The 25,660-nt window shown below is 39.3% G+C and overlaps 2 protein-coding genes across 8 annotated transcripts in view; one reads left to right on the forward strand and one right to left on the reverse strand.

The window, feature by feature from the left end:
* LOC124804828 (cyclin-A2-like) overlaps positions 1–5,671 on the reverse strand; it is a 42,647-nt gene extending 36,976 nt beyond the window's left edge. The window contains exon 1 of the mRNA XM_047265174.1: positions 5,317–5,671. Within this exon, the coding sequence (XP_047121130.1) occupies positions 5,317–5,481 (165 nt within the window). The 5' untranslated portion in view covers positions 5,482–5,671. The remainder of the gene's footprint in view (positions 1–5,316) is intronic.
* Positions 5,672–5,851: 180 nt separating this feature from the next.
* LOC124804723 (exosome complex component RRP43-like) overlaps positions 5,852–25,660 on the forward strand; it is a 145,285-nt gene continuing 125,476 nt past the window's right edge. For 2 of the 7 annotated variants that reach the window (XM_047265002.1, XM_047265005.1), the window contains exons 1-2: positions 5,984–6,023; positions 6,101–6,156. In XM_047265002.1, the coding sequence (XP_047120958.1) occupies positions 5,999–6,023; positions 6,101–6,156 (81 nt within the window). In that variant the 5' untranslated portion in view covers positions 5,984–5,998. Of the gene's footprint in view, positions 6,042–6,100; positions 6,157–25,660 lie in introns of all 7 variants that reach the window. The other 5 variants (XM_047265003.1, XM_047265006.1, XM_047265000.1 and 2 more) reach the window with 5 other exon arrangements.

The following is a 25,660-nucleotide window of genomic DNA, read 5'->3' on the forward strand; positions in this document are numbered from 1 at the left end:
GTGTTTTCTGCCACAGAGACTATTATTGTAGTCACCTGCTCAACCATCACATTGATGTTACTCTCTCTCTCTGTGTGTGTGGGGTGTGGGTGTGTGTGTGTGTGTGTGTGTGTGTGTGTGTGTGTGTGTGTGTGTGTGTGTGTGTGTGTGTGTGTGTGTGTGTGTGTGGGGGGGGGGGTTAACAGTGACAGAGGTGAAAATTTCCCAGTCTGCCTTGTTTAAAGCCCATTTTGATACTGGGGCAGTGACAGGAAGGGGGGGGGGGGATAGATGGGAGAAGTCCTGGGAGCCTGCAAATTGATAAATCGATGGCCAAGTAACTACCACAAGCCACACTGAAATGTGTGGTGGCCCCAGTATTTAAGAGGCAGAGATTGAAGTGAGACAATGAAGTTGACACCTCTGCCTCGGTCATTAAGCACGATGCAACTCCCACAAGGGAGTATGGGCATTAATATTTCCCAAAAACTAGGAAAGGTTTAGGGAGTTGATCAATCAGTGCAGTTAACACATTCATGGATACTGCACCATCTGAAGGAAGATATACATTGCAGACAGTTATCTCCTGCATCGTCCTTATTCTAACAGTCACAGCTTAAAGAGGGGTTTGAAATGGCATAGGATCACTACATAGTGTTTAGGACATAAATGAATACTCCGCCTGACACTATTAGTCGCTACAGTTCCTGTAATATCCCTTATAGCTGCAGAGGGCAGAGGCCTGCATTGCCAGGAACCAGGTTTCCTGGAGGGCAATGCAAATAGCAGGTGTAAAGCTTAACAGTTGGCATAGCTCAGCCAGGCGGTGGAAAACACTGCTGCAATTCCACTGGAGGATGCTATTGTGAGACTGGGAGGGGAAGGAACATTCAATGAGGCAGTTTACACCTCAGTCACCTGCTGCCCCTGACTTCTTGCCTGAGCAGTCTATATCCCTTGTGTCTGAGGGTCCAGCAAGATCTAGGTCCTCAGTGGACACCAGAATCTCCAACTCATTTGCAGACTCAGAGCTTGTAGGTAGTGGTGGTGTGGGTGCCACCCTAATTCCCTTGGTCTTGGGGACCTTTTTGGATCTCTCTCCCTGATCTTTGGGTTTCCCTGACTGGGAGGATTTCAGTGATTCAGTCTCTGGGAGTTAGGATGAGCGTCAAGCCCTACAACCAGCTGCTTTTGGCCTCTTCAGCTACTGGCATGTGTCACCTTTCCCACTAGCAGAAACCTGGGAACGTAGTGACCCAAGGGACCCCCTCCTAGCGACAGGAGCAAAGTAAGACTTATGCTCTCTGGCTCAGAAGTTGGGAGGGGGGGAGGGGGGGGGGGGGGGAGTTGCTCCAGGAGTAACAGGGAAGTGCTCCCACCACCAATGGGGGTTCTGAGAGGCGACAAGAATGTGAGGAACTGATGGGGCAGCTACTGTTCTCACTGTGGTGACATAAGAGGTGGTCATAGCCACAGGACGTAGGTGCTCCAATTTCCTCTTAGACTCAGTGTACGTCAGTTGGTCCAAGTAGGACACTGACAGCACCAACCTGACATGCTTCCTTGGTGGCTTTGTCTCTGTACCCTGATGTTGCCAGGTAACCAGCAAAAGAGCATCTCCTTGCCACAGTGTGGGGGCTGCTGTAAAGAGCGAATAAGCTGAATCAGCTGGTCTACTGGATACATTTGGTGAAGTGCTTGCAGTGTACTAAGGGAGTCTGAACAGAAATGTTTTACAATATTATCTGTGAATCCTCTGCAGTGCCATCAGAATGCCACAATTCTGCATCATAATTTTTAAGTTTCTGGAAGATTCATTTTAAAAACTACATCAGGGAAAACAGCAGTACAACTGAGGACATACTCTTGCTGGGGCCCATCTGTACGAATGATAAAACTGTGGTACATAGTTAAAATGGACGAAAACAAAGCTGTGAGAACAAAATCTGGAGTACAAGTTTTGTTGTACTGTGTTAAGCTTAAAATCACTTTGGGCCTCTGAAGAGACCAAGGCGGCAATGCATTTCATTCCTGGCTGCATATTTTGATGCCTTATAGATCCAGATCCTTTCTACAGTCTGTAGCATGTAGACTAAATGGCTTAGTCAAAATGGAGCCGATTCCTAACAGCCATTCAAAGGTGAGTTTGACCACTCCACTAAATGCCACCAACTTGTGGTGACACAGATTTTCAGGGTTTGTTGAGCCAAAAGGAATGTCGCTGAATCAGAGTGGTGGTTCATCAGCCTCTGAACTGGTCCAGAAGGACCCAGTCGATATCTGAATGCCCTTATGGTGGCCAGCATTGAACATCTTGAGGTAGGAAGTATGGTCTGATCTGTAGATCATGCTGCCATAATCTAAATATGGTCAAGTGCCCTATAAAACTGCAGGAGGCAGGACCCGTCAGCTCCACATTTTTCCGCTAAGGCATTTTGAAATATTCGAAGACTGGAAGCTGTTTGTTCATAGATCTTTCAGGTTTGGTAGCCAAGTTAATTTTGAGTCACACTAAACCCAGAAAGTGCACAGGTTGGTTAAAACTTCAACGAGCACAGCTAAAATTGACACATGTAGTCTTCTCCAGTGAGAACTGAAAACCAGTTGTCCTGACCCAGGTTTCCAACCTCCTAATGGTCAACAGTAGTTGTCTCATCGTCTTAAGGTCAGATTTAACAGGCAGTAAATAATGTGTTAACAAACCAAAATAGGATAGACTGAAGACAACATTAATAAATTAGGTCTGCTCACGTTTTCTCCTATAGCTGCTTATCTACAGTGAAAGAGCAGAGGGCTTTTAAGAACTGTCTTCAGCAACCGCAGACATTACTAATGTTTTTTTAGATGACTTCCTGTCATTCACAGGAAACTATTGTGGCAGGAATCCAGTTGCAAAACCAAGATACCATGCAGGCATGCAATTTGATTACAATATTTATTCCACATTTGGTGAAGGAATTCAGAAAGTTTAGTATCAGCTTCTGGCACTGTAACATTGCCATTGTCATCACACGTGATTAACATTTTCATCCAGTTGCCTCTGGGTTATACCTTAGTTTAATTTCTGGAAAGTCAAAGTGACAGGACTTCTGGCCAGTGATACCTGAAATACCCAGATTGGTTCTGCATTTTCTGAACATTATACAAAGGAAAAATTTATGTACTGCACAACACCTTTCATATGATTAAAGAATGTATATATCTTCCTGCATGTTGCTGTTGTAAACAAAAAGAAAGCTCAATTGACTGATGTAACAAGACTTTCTGTTCCTCATTTAAAACATAGGTTAACCAAAAATATGTAAGGGAAAGGACAGATTGATACTCACCATAAAGATGGAACACCGAGACACATAAATTTGAGAGAGAGAGAGAGAGAGAGAGAGAGAGAGAGAGAGAGAGAGAGAGAGAGAGAGAGAGAGAGAGAGAGAGAGAGAGATCTCTTGCCTTCCCCCACCCATATCCTGTTATCCCAGCCCTGACCCACTACAGACTGCCTCTCAACGTGACAGTTGCATTCCGGTCCAAGGTGCCAGAGATGGCGGTCATATGTGCACGCGCACACATGTGCACCCTTCAGAAAAAAGCTCGGGAGGGGGGGTGGGGGTGTATCATTCTTGTCATTGCGCCTTTATGCATCTTTACAGTGAATGACTCATGGTTACAGATACTCCAATTTCCACTAATTAAATATTATAACTTGCCATTTAAGGTTTGTCACAAGGCAATACAGCCATTTTAAGTACAATCCACTTAAATGCTAGTGAAATGACATTGCCACGCATAATAGTGGACAGCATGTGACATAAAGAACAGTGATTGTGATGGGGAATTAAACGTAAAACTGAATGCTTAGCATAATTCACATATTTATTATCAAAATGGCATTCCTCAACTTCTAGTTTTTAGTCTGTTTATTACTAGAATATATTTTTGGATCACTCTTTGGATACTCTAAGCTGATTTTTAACTTTGTTCAGTTTAAGCACGTTTACGTGGTGGTAATAAATGGCGTAAGACTGCCAGTATCTCCCTGTTCTGTTGCCACCTTCAGTTACTAAGAGCTAAAGGCTGCAGGCAATAACAGTAGCTGCCTACTGAGCTTAACACTGAGGCATTACCATGGAGACATTTACAAAAACATGTTTTGGTAATGGTTGAGGGAGGCTCAACACACCAAGCTCACTGCAACTGTCAGGGACTGATTTACACCCACTTAGCTATAGGCAGCAAATTACAGTGATGGGCGGACTCAAATGTTAGCACTAGCAGTTGATCTGGGGAAAATTATTTTTTCAGTGTCCCTGCAGATACTGAAAAAGACTAATCTTGCCACCACCTTCCCATCATCCCTAAGAGATATGTAGCAACTTAAATTTCTTTAAATTCTTTGTCTACGACTGGTTCTCCAAAATTTTTGAAGTAAACAAGAAATAATTTTGTACCTTCAAGCATCTGCTAGTTTAGTTTTTTCCAGCATTTCTGTGACACTCTTCCAATAGGCAAACCTGGGACCCTTCATACCACCCTCTGTATATACTCAATACTTATTTATTTTGTCTGGGTCCCACAGTTCTTAATTACATAATTTCTTACAGAGAACTGCATTATTTCCAGGAAGACTGAAGTTACCACTTGTATGTATCACATAGTTAGTATGGAAAAGTATGTAGAAGGTATTATTGAGTTATTTCAACCCAATCACCTGAACACGATATGTGAAAACGTTATGCATCCTCAATGAACTTCCCAATACAACTTCTGTTTGGAACAATATACTTATCAGAATCTTCTGGGCTTTCAGTTTAATTGCTTCAACAATTCTGAACAAATTGAGCAATCTTATTTCATTGTGACTGTTACTCGAATTATTTCTGCCAACATTTTTACAAAGAAGGCAAGTGTTTTGCAATGAATTAATTTTGGGACACTTAAGAGTTTTATTGCTTACCACCACCGTAAGAAGTATGGCCCATTATTAAGAAATTAACAGACCTATGAAACTTCATTTAATGGTTATGCTGAAGTTTATACCCTTTTTTTTTTTTTTTTTTTTTTTTTTTAAAAAACTGGAAACAAAGGCATAATGAAACTTCGCTTGCTGCCACAGTGACTATTGATGACATTCTAGCAATATTTAGTTCTAAAGCCAATGCGATTCTAAGCAAGGAGAAAAAGATTACCATCATAAAAATTACATACACAGAACTTAAAATTACACACCACACAACAGAAGATTTCGAAATATCTACATATGGAATAATACTACTAGGTATTTCGACAATAAATACGAACCAACATTAAGCTTCAACGGAAAAATAATACTTAGTTCATTACCTGTTTTACAGGTTTCTGACAGCGGATTCTCTCTGCATTTTTGTTAAGAACACCCAAAACAGTTCTCTTCTTTGGCTGGTTTTCAAGTTCCTCTTTCCTCATGTGTACAGCATTTACAGTGCGATTTTCTTGGTCTACATTATGATTAATTCCAGATGCAGCCATCACAAGATACACGAACTAAATCAATCGAAGGTACCTAACAGAGTCAATTTCTCTACTAGATGCACAGCTTCAGTACTTCAACCGTTAGGTTAACTGCAGTCCCTAATCTACAATGCAGCACAGCTTCTCAACTCATTTAAAACAGACTGCGCGAACGTTGAAACCACAGCATTTCACAAATGCAACCAATCAGAATCCAACTGCCATGCAACTCCAAAGATATGATGATCCACGTTCACAATGTAAAGGAAAATGAAAAGCTCTCCGCTTAATTTGAACCAATATAAGAAATTATTGTTTATTCAAAAGAAAAGCTTTCAATATTTTCCTACTATTAAGCATCAGCAATAATTATGGTTATAATAATTTTGATAATGTTGTAGTCTTTGCATATAGTCGCACCACTGACTCACACTGGCATTTTTGTCGTTGATGTTGAAATGGCGGCGCAATACAAGTAAACTGGATTCTGTTATTGAAAATATATCTTATAATCTATCATAATTAAACAAGGCTGATGGGCTTAATAATGAAATACAGAAGTAGCAGTTCTCTGCTTTGTCAGTTCATGTATTAATTACGTTCATTGCATTTACAGTTGTCAGCATAATTAATGAAGTTCTGTCTTTCAATTTCAGAACCATACATCCAGTGAAGTACCTTCGCGATTACTTGGTACGTTTACTGTTCAGTATGTAGTATTGTAAGAGTATTTGTCCCATTCTATCATTGTGTCAGATACGACAATTTGAGATAAAATTACAATCTTGTTTGCGGAGGATTTTATTTTCAAATAAAAATGTACGCAATCAAGACTATATTTTTATCTCGAAGTATTTGTCTCTTAAAGTCAAGAAACATTTTTGATCAGACAGTATTTTTCTGAAGGGCAGTAGTAGAAGGAGAAAATGTTAACAAATAAATAAATAACGTTTCTTCTTGGCCTGAAGATTTCTCATATTCTGTAAGTTACCACACTCGCTTGAAGCTTAGTTTAGAACGACATGCATGATGTGTATGTGATTGTAGACGAATAGTAGGTTCACTGCACACGAGCAGCGAAATATGCAAATCACAAGAGAAAGGATATATGGTCTTTGGCGTAATTTGTAATCGATGACTCATTTTTAAAATAAATAGCAGAGAAGTTTGTGTTGATTTTGTGTTAACTACACGACCGCATTTTCACAGTTTTTGAAACATCCAAGGAATTTACTTTCGCCCAGCAATCAATATATTAAATTTCTAATTTTCTGTTTATTATTGTCACTAGTTTAGTTCAATAAGTGTTGTGCAATAACAACAATAATTAATAGATTCGTCAGTGTTAGGTTCCAGTATGCATTTAAATAGATGCAGAGCCTTATTCAGTTGGCCTGTAGATTAAGGTTACATATTGGACCCTCTCCCCTGAAGTCTTGGATATGATGACAAGCACAGTGCGAGGTCTAGGTTAGGTTGTGTTGCAAGGTGACAGTCCGCTTGAGAGTTCACAAAGCCAATGGATGCTAAAAGCAGAAAAATCTGGTTTTGGTAACAAACTGACAGGTAGTGAAGCGTAATGTTTACACATGCGCCATGTTGAAAAATGCTAGGGGTTCCAGTATGTATCTTTAAACTTTTGGTTATACACATTTTGCACAAGATAAATTATAATTTAAAAAAGTTGTGCCCTGTTTTTCTTATCTCAACACTTGTAGCACATACTAATGAAAACTGTTGGTGGATCCAGAACCACAAACACATTGCTGTGCCTCTAGTGCACAATTCAGTTCATTTGGAAAATTGACTCCATGCACATTAACATGCTTTGTGCTCCATGCACATCTTCCATAATTTTGATGTTGCATGTTGTTACTTTTTTATGCACATGTCTAAGGGACTGAATAAATGGTTCCTGTTTGTGTTTCATTTGTAAAAATAATTATACACACAAGTATTCGCAGCTCATACATAGTGCTTTCTGTGCTGTTGTAAATGGGCAGTCACCTATGTGTGTGTGATCTGAATTTTGTGTCGTGAAACCAAGTTTATGAATAAAAATAATTTTTATTTTTTTAAATTTTTTATTTGTTTTTTAAAGGAAGCTTCCCATATGAGCTAGAACTATGTAACATGTTTCTGCTTTTGGTAAATAAGAGGGCTATTCAGAAAGTAAGGTCTGATTGGTTGCGAAATGTTTTATTTGCAGCAGATTGCTATGTATTCCATCTATTTCTCTACATATTCACTGCTCCAATTTGGACATTTGTCATGACATTGTGCCAACTTTCCAATACCCTCATTGTAGAAGGCAGTTCCTTATGCTTTCCACCCCTTCTTTACACTGATCTCTGCCAGAATGTCATCATAGCCAACAGTGGTTCATGTGAGCAGAGATGAACATAAGAGGGAGACAGGACCGTGCTGTAAGGTGGGTGATCCGAAAAGACTTCCCATCGAAAATGCTAGAGGAGCATCCTCATTGTGCCCCCTCCCCCAGAGTCTGCAACCAAGAATTGTAGTGAAAAAGGAAATGCATGACAGGTATGTTATATGGGGTTGCATGAAACCAGGTGAAACCTTGCAGTGGCCACCTGTATTTGGCTGGTGACACTATCTTTCTAGGCATTTGTACATGCTCATTGTACACTCAGAACCGTGAAGGGTGACGTGGCATCAGGTGTTCAACAGGCATACTAGACACACTGCTCTACACATCTGTTCAAAGCTTCATCGGATTTTCACTGGTCATATCCATTTTGCGACCTATGACACCTTACTTTCCAAATAGTCTTGTTGGTACTACTATGAACTGTGTACATGCATCCCAACTCCCTTTCTTATAGGTAGGAGTATCACTGCGTCACATACTATCTACAAGCATATTGTGCTGAAGTAAATTATGTAAAAGCCAATATTTTAATTTTTTGTTAGACAAAAATGAATGCTCCCTGAGATGTTTATGGGGGAGTTAGGCAGGTGACACACAGAGCTTATCTAAATATGTCCCGGTTGTAGGTTGTTGCAACCAGTCCATACTAGAAGAAACATGTACAATGTCAAGGAATTAATCAGTACTAGAAGTAAAACGTTTAGTGTCAACTAATTAAGACAATAAGTGATTTTATCAGTTATAGCCCATAATGATACTCCTGTGTTAGTAATAAATTGTTGCTTTACTGCTAAGTACTTCACTTATTGCCTTTTGCTACAATGTTTTGTCACCTGCTTACCTCAGTGAATTAAGTAGTACCCATGCAGTGAACAGAATATAAGGAAAAATCACATAGTTGGAAGTTTTCCAACGAATCTCTGGGATCACTTTCATTGAGGGTTTTTTTGTGGGCTCTAATTTTGCTCCTATGTGTGATTATTGTGGTTGACTGTGAGAAAAGTCAAGCTCTTGTAGTGACCTTGTAACTTCTGAAGTTTGGTTTAGGGTGAGGAATGTTAGAAAGAAATGGCAGGTCACTCACATCTCAGGTTGAGAGGGACCCATCTGTTGTGTGCGTCATAGGAGAGGAAGACCATCAGTAGATACTAAAGCACATGTTCGTTGTAGATTTGATAACAGTTGTTTGAATACAAATGACAGTTCTCTTCTGTAAAATAAATGTATCCTCCGAGTGTACAACTATCCCAGTTACAAACTAGATATAAAAAAAAAGAGTGGTAGTGCCATATCTGAATGAAGAACTAGAAACTTGCATAGGACAGGAGCATTCAGAGGAACTATGGATAAAGTTTAAAAGAATACTTGACCATGTACTGGGTAGTTATGTACCCAGTAGAAGACTTCATAATGGGAGGAACCCTCCATGGTTAAAGAAACAGACTACTGCATAATTGGTCCAAATTAATGCATAGGGCTATTGATAGAGAGGGAAATAAAAGGCTTTTGGCTGTCAAGGGAGCAGTGCATGAAACCTTCAATGACTACTGTAACAGATTATTGTCAAATAATACCTGTAGTACCCGCATACTATAAAAAATATTCCAAAATATTAAGAAAAGTAATAAAAGCAGCAAAAATAATGCATAATGATGAAATCATTTATAATTCAGCTAATAAATCAAAGGCTATGTGGAGTGTTATAAAAAAAGAATGTGGAGAATATAGACAACCTTGCAAAAATATAACACTATCACATAAAAATAAAAAAGTAACAAACCCCTTAGAAGTAGCCAACACATTTAACAACTTTCTCACAGGTGTTGCTGAAAATATGTTACAATCAAACCTTAAGAGCACCCAGGCAAATGAATATAAAATAAGTGCATGTAGAGGATCAATGTACATCAGTTCTGTTTCACAAGATGAAGTAGCTAAAGCAATAAAAGGACTAAAAAATTCCAAATCGGCAGGTATTGATGGTATACCTGCAACAATGTTAAAGAAGAGCGCATCAAACCTAATTGAAGTACTCACACATTTATGCTACTGCTCACTTCAGGCAGGCACTTTCCCTGATGTGTTGAAAACATCAAAAGTTATTCCTGTATATAAAAAATGGGATAAAGACATTGTAAATAACTACAGACCCATCACAATTTCCTCCTACATCTCTAAAGTACTGGAAAAAGTTATGTATGAGAAACTTATGAAATTTATAAATAAAAACAGCATCCTATGTAATGAACAACATGGATTCAGAAATAAGAGGTCAGCGGCAACTGCTGTCTATGAGTGCATCAATTCCATCCTAAACCTGATGGACGAAAAACAGGAAACAATGGGAGTCTTTATTGACTTGTCAAAAGCTTTTGACATGGTGGACCATAAAATTCTGCTATCAAAGCTAGAAAGACATGGTATTCGAGGTCTGACAACAAGTGGATCAGTTCCTTCCTGACTAATCGTATGCAGGCAGTGTGCGTCAAGCACACAAATATTGAACTAAAAACTGTATCTAATCACTTATCTGACTATAAACAAATAAAATGTGGTGTACCCCAAGGATCAGTATTGGGACCCCTTCTGTTTCTTCTGTACATAAGTGATCTAAACTTAAATATTGATGCACACAAAACAATCATATTTGCAGATGACACCACGATTCTACTAAAGGGAGATGACGATGAACAGTTACAGCAGGCAGTAAACACGGTCACGAAACAACTTAGCAGCTGGGCACAGAGTAATCAGCTTGTAATAAACAGTAAGAAAAGCGTTGCTCTAAAATTCCACAATGTTCCTAACAAGGACATGTTTATCCCAAGGGTCTCTATCAATGACGAACCAGTTGATAACAGTACTGAAACCAAATTCTTAGGACTTTGGCTGCAGAGTAACATCAGATGGAATAAGGGTATTGAATATCTCAATGCAGAACTGAGCAAAACATGTTACCTTCTTTGTTCATTAAAATCATGCTGCAGTGAGAAAACGGTATTGAATGCATATCATGCGTACTTTCATTCTCGTCCTAGATATGGGGTCACCTTCTGGGGAAACTCTAAAACAGCTAATAGCACTTTTAAACTACAAAAAAGGGCCATTAGAATCTTGTTTGGGTGCAAGCCTAGAGACTCTTGTAAACCCCTGTTTAAGAAATCTGGTATTCCTCCATTACCACGTGTATACATTATGGAAACCCTTTTGTTCTTTAAATTAAATGTAATAGGCAAGGACCGGAGACTGCAAAAAAACTGTGATATATATGAGCACTTTACCAGATAAAACAGAAACTTACATATGACTCAAATCAGCACAGCACTGTGCCAAAAAGGTACTTTTCACATGGGTGTTAAGCTTTATAACAAACTTCCTGAAAACAAAAGCTGTCACTGAGGTCAATACATTTGGAAAATCTCTAAAGTCATATTTACAGCATCACTGCTTTTACTCCATTGAAGAATATTTAAATTTATGAAATGTGTTATGTAAATAGTTACGTGTAAAGTGTGTTATTGTAAGCTTAAATACGTGTGCCTTGAAATGACTTTCAGCCTGTATATTTATAACTTGACTTGTCCAATGTCTTATGCATAAGCTGCTATGTAGACAACAGGACCAATAAACTACAATCTACAATCCACAAAGCCCAAAGAAATTCTTGTTGTATGTGAAGGCAGTTTGTGGCACCAAAGTTAGTGTTCAGTCACTTGGAGAAGAGACAGGAACTGAAGTTGAGGGTAGCAAAGCAATAGGAGAAACGCATAACTCTGTTTGCGAGTTGCAAAGGAAAACCCAGATTTGCCCAATTTAATCCTTGTACCACTGAAAAGATTGAAATAAGTTTTGTCAGTGGCATTGAGAAACAGCTGAAATCATTAAAACTGAACGAAGCTCCAAGGCCCAATGGAAACTCTGTCAGATTGTATCCTGAATTTGCATCTGGATTAGCCCCTCTGTCAACTGTAATCTATCATAGACCCCCTCAAACAAAAGACTGTGCCCAGTAATTGGAAGAAAGCTGAGGTCACGCCTATGTACAAGAATTCTGTGAACATTGATCTCTTTTTCTCTCATGACATACTGAAAGCTTTGGATCAAGTCTGTCAAGTAGATGCAGTATACTCAATTTCTGGAAAGCATTCGACTCTGTATCACATCTGGCTTATTATCAAAAATACTATCAGATGGGGTATCAAGCAAAATTTTTACTGGGATGAGGAATTTTTTTTTTTTTTTTTTTTTTTTAAAAAAAAAAAAAGGCAGGACGTAAGTTATCTTGTATGTAGAGTGATCGACAGATGTAGAAGTGACTTTTGGGTATGCCCCAGGGAAATGTGCCGGCGCCCTCACTATTCATGTTGTAATTAATGACCTTACAGATAATATTATAGCAACTGTAGACTTTTGCAGATGATCCAGTTTCTATAATGAAGTACTGTTTGAAAGAAGCTGCATGAATATTCAATTACATTTTGATAAGATTTCCAAGTGCAGCAAAGATTGGAAACTTTATTTAAATGTTATGAAATGTAAAATTGTGCACTTCGCAAAGCGAAGAAACATATCATTATCTGACTACAATTGGAATCAGTTGACTCATACAAATATCTGTGCATAACACTTTTTAAGGATAACTATGTCTATATACATACTCCACAAGCCACTGTGCGGTATGTGGCACTACTGATCCTATCCTTTCCTGTTCCATTTGCAAATAGTGTGAAGGAAAAAGGGCTTTTTACATGCCCCTGTTTGAGCCCTAAGTTCTCATATCTTTGTGGTTCTTATGTGGAATGTGTGTGGGTGGCAATAGAATTGTTCTGCAATCCGCTTCAAATGCTGATTCTCTAAATTTTCTCAGTAATATTCCTTGAAAATAACATCGCCATTGGATTCCCATGTGAGTTCCCAAAACAACAGTGTAAACCATGTACATCGATTGAACCTACTGGTAACAAATCTGATAGTTCACCTCTGAATTGCTTCGATGTCTTCCTTTAATCAGAACCTGATGCACATCCCGAACCTTGACCAATACTCAATATTAGCTCACACTAGTGTCCAATGTGCGGTCTTCTGTGCAGATGAAGCACACTTTCTTAAAAAAAGTTCCCAGTAAACCGAAGACAACCACTTTCCTTCCCCACCACAATAAGTATATACTCATTCCATTTCATATCTCTTTGCAGCATTATGCCCTGATATTTAAATGATGATGTGACTGTGTCAAGCAGGACACTACTAATACTGTATGTGAGCATTATAATTTTGTTTTTCCAAGTCTTCCTCATTGACTTACTTTTTTCTATGTTTAGAGCTAGCTGCCATTCATCACACCAACTAGAAATTTTGTTTAAGTTACCTCATATCCTCCTACAGTCACTCATCTTTGACACATTCCCATACACCACAGCATCATCAGCAAACAACTGTAGGTTGCTGCTCACCATGTCTGCCATATTATTTGTGTGTATAGAAAATAATAGTGGCCCTATCACACTTCACTGGGCCACTCTTGGAGATACCCTTGTCTCTGATGAACACTCGTCGCTGAGACAACACATTGGGTTCTATTACTTAAGAAGTTTTCTAGCCACTCACATACCTGGGAACCTATTCCATATGCTTGTTCTTCCTTTAACAGTCTGCAGTGGGCCACCGTATCAAATGCTTTTTGGAAATCTAGAAATATGTAATCTATCTGTTGCCCTTCTTCTGTAGTTTGTAGTATGTCATGTGAGAAAAGAACAAGCTGAGCAAATGATGCTTTCTAAAACCATACCAATTTATGGACATGAGCTTCCCGGCCTCAAGGAATTTTGTTATAATCGAACTGAGACTATGTTCAAGAATTCTGCAGCAAACCAGAGTTAAGGATTTGCGGGATCCTTCATTCAACCTTCTTATACACAGGACTCACCTGCACTTCATTCCAGTGATTTGCACTGGGTGAGAGATTTGTGATAAATGCGAGCTACGTAAGAGACCAGTGGCGTAAAGTACTCCTAGTAAAAGGATTCCATTTGGATATGGTAGGTTGTTGTTGTTGTCCCCCCCCATGACCAAAGTTCCTGATTACTGTTTCATGCAAGCGGGCAGCTGTTTGATGGTCAAACGATAGTATATTTGTATGATTCTACTGCGTTAATTGCAAAGTTTAAAACTTTGACTTTATTTTGCTGTCTTCAACTGCCACAGCAGACTGGTCAAAGTGTAACTGGATGGAAGCTTTAGATCTGCTTAGTGACTTTACATAGGACCAGAATTTTCTTGGCCATATCTTATATGACAGTTGTAATTGTACGCTTCGTACATGATTTTTTTCACAGATGCACAAATCTGTACTAACCATTGCCTGTCATCCTTTGCGTGTTCTCTTTCGAGCTGAGAGTGCAACAGCCTTGCTTCTTCAGCATTTTCCAAATTTAGTTGTTAACCACGATTGGTTTTTTCTGTCATTAATCCATTTATTGGACACATTCTTGTCTAGACCACAATTTACAATCTGTTTCATCTAAGCCCACATTTCCTCTATGCCCATCTTAGGAACTACATGATGTCTATTCATTATATAAGTGAGATGCTTATCTTCTGTTTCTAGGAGAAACACTCTTCTACACTTCTTGACTGTTTTATAACTTTCGTAACCATAGGGGGTATGATATGATCACTAATCCCTGTCTCTATACTGACACCATCAGTAAAGTCCGTCTTGTTTGTAGCTGCAATATGTAAGATATTTATGATGTGTGTGGGCTGCCAAACTAGCTGCTCAAAACATTTTTGAAAAATGTGTTAAATAGTGCTTTGCAAGACTGTCCGTCTGTATTCCCTGCTGTGAATCCATGGAAGTCCCAGTATATTCTGTAGGGTGAAATTGTCTTCAACTAGTATTGCATGGCCGGCTGGTGTGGCCGAGCTGTTCTAGGCGCTTCAGTCTGGAACCGCGCAACCGCTACGGTCGCAGGTTCAAATCCTGCCTCGGGCATGGATGTGTGTGATGTCCTTAGGTTAGTTAGGTTTAAGTAGTTCTAAGTTCTAGGGCACTGATGACCTCGGATGTTAAGTCCCATAGTGCTGAGAGCCATTTGAACCATTAGTATTGCATGACTAGACTTTTTCTGAATGGCTCTAGTAGAACTGTCACAACGGGATTGGGTGGAGAGGGAAAACATCCAATGATTAATTTGGTTTCACCTAGACCTGTTATATGTGACCAAATAACTTCACTGACACATTCAACTTCTACATCAATAGAGCGAATATTTTTATTAGCTGCAATGAACACCCCCACCCCCTCCAAGGCATCTAATCTGTTTTTCCAATATGTGTTCCATGACTTGCTAAATATCTCAGAGTTTTCAACTTCAGGTTCCAGCCAGCTCTCTGTCCCAAGAATAATTTGAGTGCTAGAACTTTCCTGGAGTGTAGTAAATTCTGGAAATGTGTTATGAGTACTTGCACAGGTTACTCATAATTTTTTTTTCACTCAGAGTGTCATCATTCTGAATGCTTTCTGATGTTACTGACTCTTTATTGATTGGCAAATGTTCATTGGAGTACTTCTAACTACTCAAATTAATGCTTCCTTTGTGCAGTGTACCCCTGATGTATCAAAGGGGGTCCTACAATTCCCCACCCAAAAACGCAGGTCCAGAAATCTGCACCCAAGACAATCACAGAATTGCTGATGCCTTCAGTTGAGACTGTCCACTCAGCTCCAAACCGAAGCACCCCAATCAACTCTGGGAACAATGGTGCAAATTGCAAGCTCTGCTTGAACCCTGCATCTGAGGCCAGCAGCCTTCACCACTTCTGCCAGCTACCTATATGCACTGAAAATTGCTCCAGAACCCGTGCAATGCATTGTTGGTGCTGACATGAGCCACAACTTGCAGGCAACTCCACCTGCATGCTCAGTAATCAGTCAAGGGCTCCTATACATCATGGCAGGCATACCAGGTGCACATTGGCTTTCTTTCTGGCGCTGAAGCTATTTCCTAACGGGCTTCGTAAAGTGCTTAATGTTGGAGCCCCCAATAACCAGCGAACCCTTGCTATTGTGTGCTTGCTCAGACCCTGCTGCCCTTGCATAAGTTTAGTTTTTAGTTACTAGTGGACACAGGCCTCTTAACACATAACTAAGGCAGTGAGCTTTTAGATGTGACTTGAAGCATATTTTGTAAATATTGGTAAAACACCAAAGGCCATTTTCAAAATAAAACATTTATTTTAAAACCTCATCAGTATGACAATACTGATAAACCAAACAAACATCCAGAGCACAACTGAGTGTTTCTATAATTTCGAGTCATATTCTTCAGTGAATATTAATATGTACATTGGTGATATTTGACTAGAATATCATTTGTTGATCACCTTGTGCATTTGTCCCCACCATGATTAGCATCACTGTAAGCTTCGGTATGGCAGTTTTCATTATTCTCAAACTTAATACCACCCAGTATTCATACTGGCTCAAGTGGTAAAGATAATTGTTTCACATCCAGTTGCACCATATTTCTAAAATTCTCTTCACATACACAGACAATTTGATTTGTAAGCCCAGCAAGTAATCTACAATGATCTGAAAGCATTTACCCAGCTGATCATTAAATTTAGTTGTTGCATCAGTAGAGCCCATAACAGATTCACATTCAATGCCACCAGGTTTTCACTGTAGAACATACATGACATGAATGTCTCTCCCGTAAACTACATTCATGAAGAAATTTAACAAGGCCTGCCTCAAAGTGTGCAGACTCTGTAGCAATTCACATTCACGTCCTTTAGCATCATCACAACCCTTTCATTGATACATGTTAATTTCCTCCTCCAAAATGCCATTGAGAAATGAATTCATCACATCAATTTGCCTTATACACCCACCATATTGAATTTAACAACGAAAAAAATCAATTTTTGACGGAGGGGTAAGATAGATACCGCCTACAGGAAAATTAAAGAGACCTTTGGAGATAAGAGAACGACTTGTATGAATATCAAGACCTCAGATGGAAACCCAATTCTAAGCAAAGAAGGGAAAGCAGAAAGGTGGAAGGAGTATATAGAGGGTCTATACATGGGCGATGTACTTGAGGACAATATTATGGAAATGGAAGAGGATGTAGATGAAGATGAAATGGGAGATATGATATTGCGTGAAGAGTTTGACAGAGCACTGAAAGACCTGAGTCGAAACAAGGCCCCCGGAGTAGACAATATTCCATTGGAACTACTGACGGCCGTGGGAGAGCCAGTCCTGACAAAACTCTACCATCTGGTGAGCAAGATGTATGAAACAGGCAAAATACCCTCAGACTTCAAGAAGAATATAATAATTCCAATCCCAAAGAAAGCAGGTGTTGACAGATGTGAAAATTACCGAACTATCAGCTTAATAAGTCACAGCTGCAAAATACTAACACGAATTCTTTACAGACGAATGGAAAAACTAGTAGAAGCCAACCTCGGGGAAGATCAGTTTGGATTCCGTAGAAACACTGGAACACGTGAGGCAATACTGACCTTACGACTTATCTTAGAAGAAAGATTAAGGAAAGGCAAACCTACGTTTCTAGCATTTGTAGACTTAGAGAAAGCTTTTGACAATGTTGACTGGAATACTCTCTTTCAAATTCTAAAGGTGGCAGGGGTAAAATACAGGGAGCGAAAGGCTATTTACAATTTGTACAGAAACCAGATGGCAGTTATAAGAGTCGAGGGACATGAAAGGGAAGCGGTGGTTGGGAAGGGAGTAAGACAGGGTTGTAGCCTCTCCCCGATGTTGTTCAATCTGTATATTGAGCAAGCAGTAAAGGAAACAAAAGAAAAATTCGGAGTAGGTATTAAAATTCATGGAGAAGAAATAAAAACTTTGAGGTTCGCCGATGACATTGTAATTCTGTCAGAGACAGCAAAGGACTTGGAAGAGCAGTTGAATGGAATGGACAGTGTCTTGAAAGGAGGATATAAGATGAACATCAACAAAAGCAAAACAAGGATAATGGAATGTACTCTAATTAAGTCGGGTGATGCTGAGGGAATTAGATTAGGAAATGAGGCACTTAAAGTAGTAAAGGAGTTTTGCTATTTGGGGAGCAAAATAACTGATGATGGTCGAAGTAGAGAGGATATAAAATGTAGGCTGGCAATGGCAAGGAAAGCGTTTCTGAAGAAGAGAAATTTGTTAACATCCAGTATTGATTTAAGTGTCAGGAAGTCATTTCTGAAGGTATTCGTATGGAGTGTAGCCATGTATGGAAGTGAAACATGGACGATAAATAGTTTGGACAAGAAGAGAATAGAAGCTTTCGAAATGTGGTGCTACAGAAGAATGCTGAAGATTAGATGGGTAGATCACATAACTAATGAGGAAGTATTGAATAGGATTGGGGAGAAGAGAAGTTTGTGGCACAACTTGACCAGAAGAAGGGATCGGTTGGTAGGACATGTTCTGAGGCATCAAGGGATCACCAATTTAGTATTGGAGGGCAGCGTGGAGGGTAAAAATCGTAGAGGGAGACCAAGAGATGAATACACTAAGCAGATTCAGAAGGATGTAGGTTGCAGTAGGTACTGGGAGATGAAAAAGCTTGCACAGGATAGAGTAGCATGGAGAGCTGCATCAAACCAGTCTCAGGACTGAAGACCACAACAACAACAACAACAATTTAATTGGATTGATAAAAAAAAATCTACTCACTAAGCAGCAGCAGAACACGCACGTAAAAGGAGGTTCTAATTTGGCAGGCTTTCAGAGCCCGTGACTCCTCCTTCAGGCAGAAGGGTTGAAGGGGAAGGAAGAGGGGTGAAGGAAAAGGAAGGAAGAGGGATAGATTTCGGTAAAGTCACCCAGAACTGCAGGTCAGGGGAGACTTACCGCATGGGATGTGTATGTTCTACCGCCACTTGGTGAGTAGATTTTTTTATCTATCCAATTAAATTATTTCGTCACATTGAATTGCAGCACTCGGCAGGGCTGTCGTCATCTCAGATATTGTTACAGAGCTAAATGTATCAACCTAATGTACTATAGATCGTTGAATGACTTCTTCTGCCACCAGTTAAGCCTTACATTAAACCACTTCATTATTTGCATTTAATTTTGTAGCAAAACCTATAAATTTTCAACCATCTTATAATAAATATATTTGTCTCAGAATAAACAAACTAGTTTCCATAATTTATTTTTCTTTGGGGAATTCATTTCTTTCTTCATAACTGTCTTTCATTCTTTATAAATTCCTTATTGCATTGCTTCTTTATAATTCCTTGGAGTCTCGCAAAGAATAATTATTCTTGGTTGATGAATATGGTCTTCACAGTAACTTGATGGTTTCTTCAGATTTTGATGTTCACGTAAGTTGTCTTCATTTCTTGCTTCCAAGTTGCTCTTTTCTTGTCCCACGGTGTCATACAAATTTTTGCTATTCTTCTTGTTACTTACATCTACATTTTGGTTCGTATTATACTTGTGACTGTCCTCTTCAAAATCAATGTACTCACATTCTCTTCCTTTTTATGTCTGACCTAATCAACCCTTTTAGTCTCTTTGGGTCAATGCTTGTTTACAGCAGAATTTACATCACTGCATACAGAAACTCACATTTTTTCAGGAAAATAAACTTTCTACCCATAGACATTGAAACCATCTGTCAGGGTTGCTGCAAGTTCTGGAAATCAGGGAATATCAGGGACTTTCAAATGTGCCAGGGACAACGGGGGGGAGGGGGGGGGGGACTATGGAAAAAATCTCATTTTTTGTCTCAGTTGATGAAATGGTTTGTCTACTGAGATATCGTGCATCGTCACTGGCTGGGCTTAACTGAGAACATGCACCGCTTCCCTACTCTCTCATTCTTGCTGCTTCTCCCCTTCCTACCACTCCCCTCAGCTTGCAGTCAGTGCTGCCACCACTTCGTGCTGCTAACCTAGTAGCTGTGGATAAGAGGCAGGGAGGCATGAGGAGTGGTTTTTTTGTATCTCATTCTCAGAGATTGTTGATGCAGCGGCCGGAGACGGTGGTCATGTGTGCGTGAGTAGTGTTTGTGTGAACGTGTGTCCATTCTCGTTTTCTGACAAAAGCTGTGGCTAAAAATTTAGTTGTGAGAGTGTCATTGTCTTTTCTACGTGCTTGTTTGCGGCTCGGTGATCATCTTTCCAGTGAGTTGCTATCTATCCTCATTAGTATTGATTTCAGAGTGTTTGTGCAAGTTATCTATTGCATGGCTTGATAACCATGGTCTCATTTTATCAACATGCTGTCTGTGACACGTGATAGCTGGCCACACGAGTGGATTCCTGCAATGGGCCAAAACCGCAGGCCATTTCTGCGGGTATCTCCAACAGATTGGACCTGCTGATCTGAAGTGCATCGTTTCCCACTAAATGTGGAGGCTGTGCCCGTTGGATCTAGTCTCACCGATCTGCCTGCAGGCTGGGTCTCTTTGTGTGTCGCATAATGCAGTGGATTTTCGTGCTTTATCCATGGACCCAGGACCGAGGTGCTCCTTGGCAGGCCAGGAACCACAGGCGATGGATTTCAGGAAATGTGACTGTCTCACCGCAAGTGCATTGTACAGTATGGCGTTTTATAGAAATTTTATTTATTGTAGTACATTTTGGCACTTCAAAAGTAGTTTATATATCAGAAAGTATGGATGACAAGAAGAAGAAAATTGTGGCAGTCGCTGGCCGTTTGTACGCTATATACTCATATATTTCTCGATAGAAAAATTACACAATACTTTAAATAATAGAAATAACACAGTGGGTAATAACTGACAATAATGGACGCAGTAGAATCAACATTTTATTGTCAGTCACCTATAGTATTTGTTTACACAACTCTTCCCTGCTTTATACACCTCTTTCAAGACACCTATTTTTTTCTGAGGTTATTTCTTAAATCAGTGAAGGTATTTTAAATCTGTCTTGTGACGCTAAGGAAATGCGTATTTTTGTCACCAAATGAGTGAACTTTACTGAAATAAAATATCAACAGTGGTCTTAATGAAACACATGTACCATTTGGCTTGCTTTCTCATCTAAAAGCAGTTCACTACAAAAGATGTTGTTGTCAGTACTTATGATTTTTGCTCACAAGAGGGAGGGGGGGGGGGGATACGTAAGTCTGTCTTTTTGTCAGCTTATGTCTTTATGTCTTTACTTACCATTGAGATCTCAAAATTTGTCAGGGAAAAAAATGCTGAAACTTGTCTGGAAATCAAGGAAATACCAGGGAATTTCACTTGGGGAAACTTGTGACAACACTGTCCACATAACCTTTTTAAAGATTTAGCATCACTGAAACTTGTTCCATTTTCACATGAGAATCCATGCATACTAGTCCATCTCAAATATCTCACAGACAGAGGTTCCCAGCAGTTTGATTGACTTTTTGAAACCGTCTACACGGTGATGTAGTTTAAGCTCCCAGGTATCACACGCTGCAGCTATTCATCATGATGGGCCCTCGTTTGCAGGGGGGGCGGGGGGCATTGGAATTTCATGTGATACTCAGTAGCATTAAAAAAAGCTTCATTATACAGTTCGATTGCGCAATGTAATGGCTGATAGGACAATAGCTTCCCATGCAAGAGCTTGTGGGTTCGAATCTCATTAGTTGCAGTAAGGCTTTCTCTAAGTTTTAAATCTGTCAAAATGACTTTGATCATCATTTTTATTCAATTAATTGATTTAAATGTAATTTTTTAGTTCCGTTCCTTTGTCACACATTTTTAATCGTAATATAAACTTCTTCATTTGCTTTCATTTTTCTTCTTGTCATTGTTTCTTCACTTGAAATCTTTGTTCATGTGTTTTCTTTTTCAACTGATTGATCAGAATTTTCAAATAATTGAATATTATAAGAGATAAATATAATTAAGTTTATATTCACAAAAATTCCCATTGAAAAAAGAATGACGTAAAGAAAAAAAATGAAACTTTCATTGATTAAAATTATGTGACAAAGGAATGAAGTTAAAAAATTACATTTACGTCAGTTAATTGAATAAAAGTGATAATCAAAGCCATTTCGATAAAGATTTAAAAATAAAAGAACTTACTGCACCTGATGAGATTTGACCCCACAATCTCCTGTATGCGAAGCTGTTGTCCTGTCCATTACATCGTGCAACCAGATTATATAATGAAACTTTAATGCTATTGAGTGTCACACAAAAAAAGGAATCAATATTAGAGAAGGAAAGTTGTTATTCAGCTTGTAGCGGAGATGCTGAGTCACAGGTAGGCACTACAAAAAGATGTTCACAATTATAGCTTTCAGCCATTAAGGCCGTTGTCAACAATATACACACACTTCAGTTGCCTGAGACTGCAGTCGTGTGAGATCTTTTTGTTGTACCTATCTGTGACTCGGCATCTCCGCTATATGGTGAGTAGCAACTTTCCTTCTCCAGTATTGTTACATTCAATCCTGGATTTTCCATTGTTTGACAAAAAAATGAATTGTTTTTTCATCAATTACTCACAAACGAGGGCCCACCAGAGTGAATTGCTGCAGTGTGTTATATCTGGGATCTTAATCTACATCATCGTGTACATAGTTTCAAAAAGTCGATTGCACCAATGGGGCCTCTCCTTGTTGGAGTTTTACCTTAGGTTTCCATGGGACCAGTTTGATTCAGAGAGTATGTTCCATCTAGAATTGCCCCACTCCCCAATGCTTTTAGCAAATTTTTAGCAGAGGAGAGCTATGAATGTGCCATTTCGCATAGGATCCTATTATGCCAATCAGAAATTTCTTTCATCTTAGGAGTATATGGCGCAGAAATGGAATTTTTCAGTGTAGTTGTGGTAGCAGACCTAGGTACACCTTCATTATGGAACTCCTTTCCACTGTCTGTACATAATTCTTTTGTAGCAAATTCATCTTGAGTGTATCAATTTAGTAAATTGTGATAACTTTTCTTAATTTACTTTTTGTCTCACAAAAGTACATTACCCTGAAACTAGAAAGAGCATTCTTAAATACACTACAGTATTGACAACTCTACGAATCAGTTTCTTCCATTGGTCTGCAATCATCTGCATAAACTCCAGAATGAGATTTTAACCCTGCAGCGGAGTGTGTGCTGATACGAAACTTCCTGTCAGATTAAAACTGTGTTTGGAAGGTAGGAGATGAGGTACTGGCAGAATTGAAGCTGTGAGGACAGGTCGTGAGTCATGCTTGGGTACTCAGTGGTAGAGCACTTGCCTGCAAAAGGCAAAGGTCTCAAGTTCGAGTCTCGGTCCAGCAGACAGTTTTAATCTGCCAAGAAGTTTCATCTGCATAAACTGTATGGGGGCACCAATGGAAACTAAAAACCTGGCACAATGGGACCATGGAATGGTTCCATTCAAAAGTAATCATTACGTGTGTTAAGATAGGTATCTCACCAGGGGACGAGATGATCAATTTCTGTTTCATAGAATGTGGTTGGTGGCTGACAGATCCACAACGGCACCCAATCTTGCACCACCTCATTTAACTGGAATTGACATCCACAGTTCAGGTCAGGAAATATGTGAAAATCACAAGGTGAGAATCTTAACCTTTGTCTGACTGGCAGTGTGGAGGCAGGTGTATTGTGCAACAGGATGCTTCTGTCTGGCAGAATTCTGACATCCTGAGGGCAAGTGGCAAAGTCAACAGTGGAATCATCCACCACCACCACCACCAGAGAAATTCAGAGCTGTTCGCAGAAGTTCTGGTTAAGGTCATGACCACCTCTATATATGTTCAATATCCAGTGTTAGTTCTGTTTCATACGGGTCCCACACACTTGACCAGTATTTTGGAATGGGTTGCAAGAGTGGTTTGTAAGCAAACTCTTTTTTATACTGATTGCATTTCCTGCAGCACTTAACTCTCATTGTCAAATAAAGAAACTTATGTTCCAAGAGCTACTTAAAGTCATGGTTTGGTCATTATTGTGTTGTTGTATGATGGCAGTGGCTTTGGTATGTATTAATTATGGCTGTGGAATGTATTTCTGACATTTGAAATAATTATGAGGTGCAAAAAATGCAGACTTGTATTGTGATACGCGTAGTTGATCTCCGAACAACAGACAGAGTGAGTGGTTTTCAGACCAAGAAGGAAGGACTGCGCACAGTCACTAATAAGACTACTCCTAGTTAAAGTATTATGGTATTCAAACCAGTCTTGTTTTTAGAATTTGATGTTTGTTAATGTGTACAAGTTAATTTTATAAAACTCATAACTTTGTAAAATGTAAAAAAGATAGTTACACATTCCACATGGCATTTGCACAACATATCAGTGATGTTGAATGAATGAACTAGTTTACACCCTGTTAACATAATTAATTTGTGTATGTGGTTGCCTATTGCTGCTTCACAGATACTGAATTTTCTGTATATTTCAGGTCTGGAACATACAAAGGAAAAGTAAAAATAGATATAGATTTACAAATTTTAAATGGGTATGGTTATATGTTGGTGTACGCGTTATATTTCAGATAAGTCAGTAATTCAAATTTCAGTATTGCAAAATGACTTGATTTTCTTATTATTCACTTCATAATGAAACTCCACGTACAAAAGAAACTCCACATACAAAAGATGGTGGTCAAGTGGCTACATAAGGATGAAGTTGAATAACTGTAAATAATATAGCTCAAAGGAAAACTGAAACACTAGAAATCGCCCTATAATCTAGGAGAGCCACAAGAAGGAACCACATGTGTAAAAATGCTCTAATACCTTCTTGACGTAAAAAAAATTTCCAACGACCAAATCATTTTGCTGAATTTCAAAGATTTTTGACTTTTAGGGTCAGTTAAACCAAACTATAACTGAACTTTTAAAACATTCTTAAAACCACTTAAAGTTCATGTATCAGACAGCTGTTGAATAATACATACGTTAAAAAGGACAATACTATGAAAAGGACAGAGTGCTACTTACACTGTGTGATCAAAAGTATCCTGACACCCCCGAAAACATAACTGTTTCATATTAGGTGCGTTGTGCTGCCACCTACTGCAAGGTACTCCATATCAGCGACCTCAGTAGTCATTAGACATCGTGAGAGAGCAGAATGGGGTGCTCCATGAAACTCATGGCCTTCGAACGTGGTCAGGTGATTGGGAGTCACTTGTGCCACACAGCAGTACGCGAGATTTCCACATCCATAAACATATGTAGGTCCACTGCTTCTGATGTGATAGTGAAGTGCAAGTGTGAAGGGACACGTACAGCACCAAAGCATACAGGCCGACCTCGTCTGTTGACTGAGAGAGACTGTCGACAGTTAAGGAGGGTCGTAACGTGTAATAAGAAGACATCAATCCAGACAATCACACAGGAATTCTAGACACTGTAAGGATCCACTGCAAGTACTATGACAGGCGGGAGGTGAGAAAACTTGAATTTCATGGTCGAGCAGCTGCTCATAAGCCATACATCACGACGGTAAATGCCAAACCTCGCCTCACTTGGTGTAAGGAGCATAAACATTAGATGATTGAACAGTGGAAAATCGTTGTTTTGAGTGACAAATCACGGTACACTAAGTGGTTATTCAACGGCAGGGTGTGGGTATGGCAAATGCCCGGTGAACGTCATCTGCCAGTGTGTGTAGTGCCAACAGTAAAACTCAGAAGCAATGGTTTATGATGTGGTAGTGTTTTTCATGGAGAGGGCTTGTACCCCTTGTTGTTTTGCGTGGCACTATCACAGCACAGGCCTACATTGATGTTTTAAGCACCTTCTTGCTTCCCACTGTTGAAGAGCAATTCGGGGATGGCAATTGTGTCTTTCGAT

Source organism: Schistocerca piceifrons, chromosome 7 (assembly GCF_021461385.2).
Source record: "Schistocerca piceifrons isolate TAMUIC-IGC-003096 chromosome 7, iqSchPice1.1, whole genome shotgun sequence".
Lineage (NCBI taxonomy): Eukaryota > Metazoa > Arthropoda > Insecta > Orthoptera > Acrididae > Schistocerca > Schistocerca piceifrons.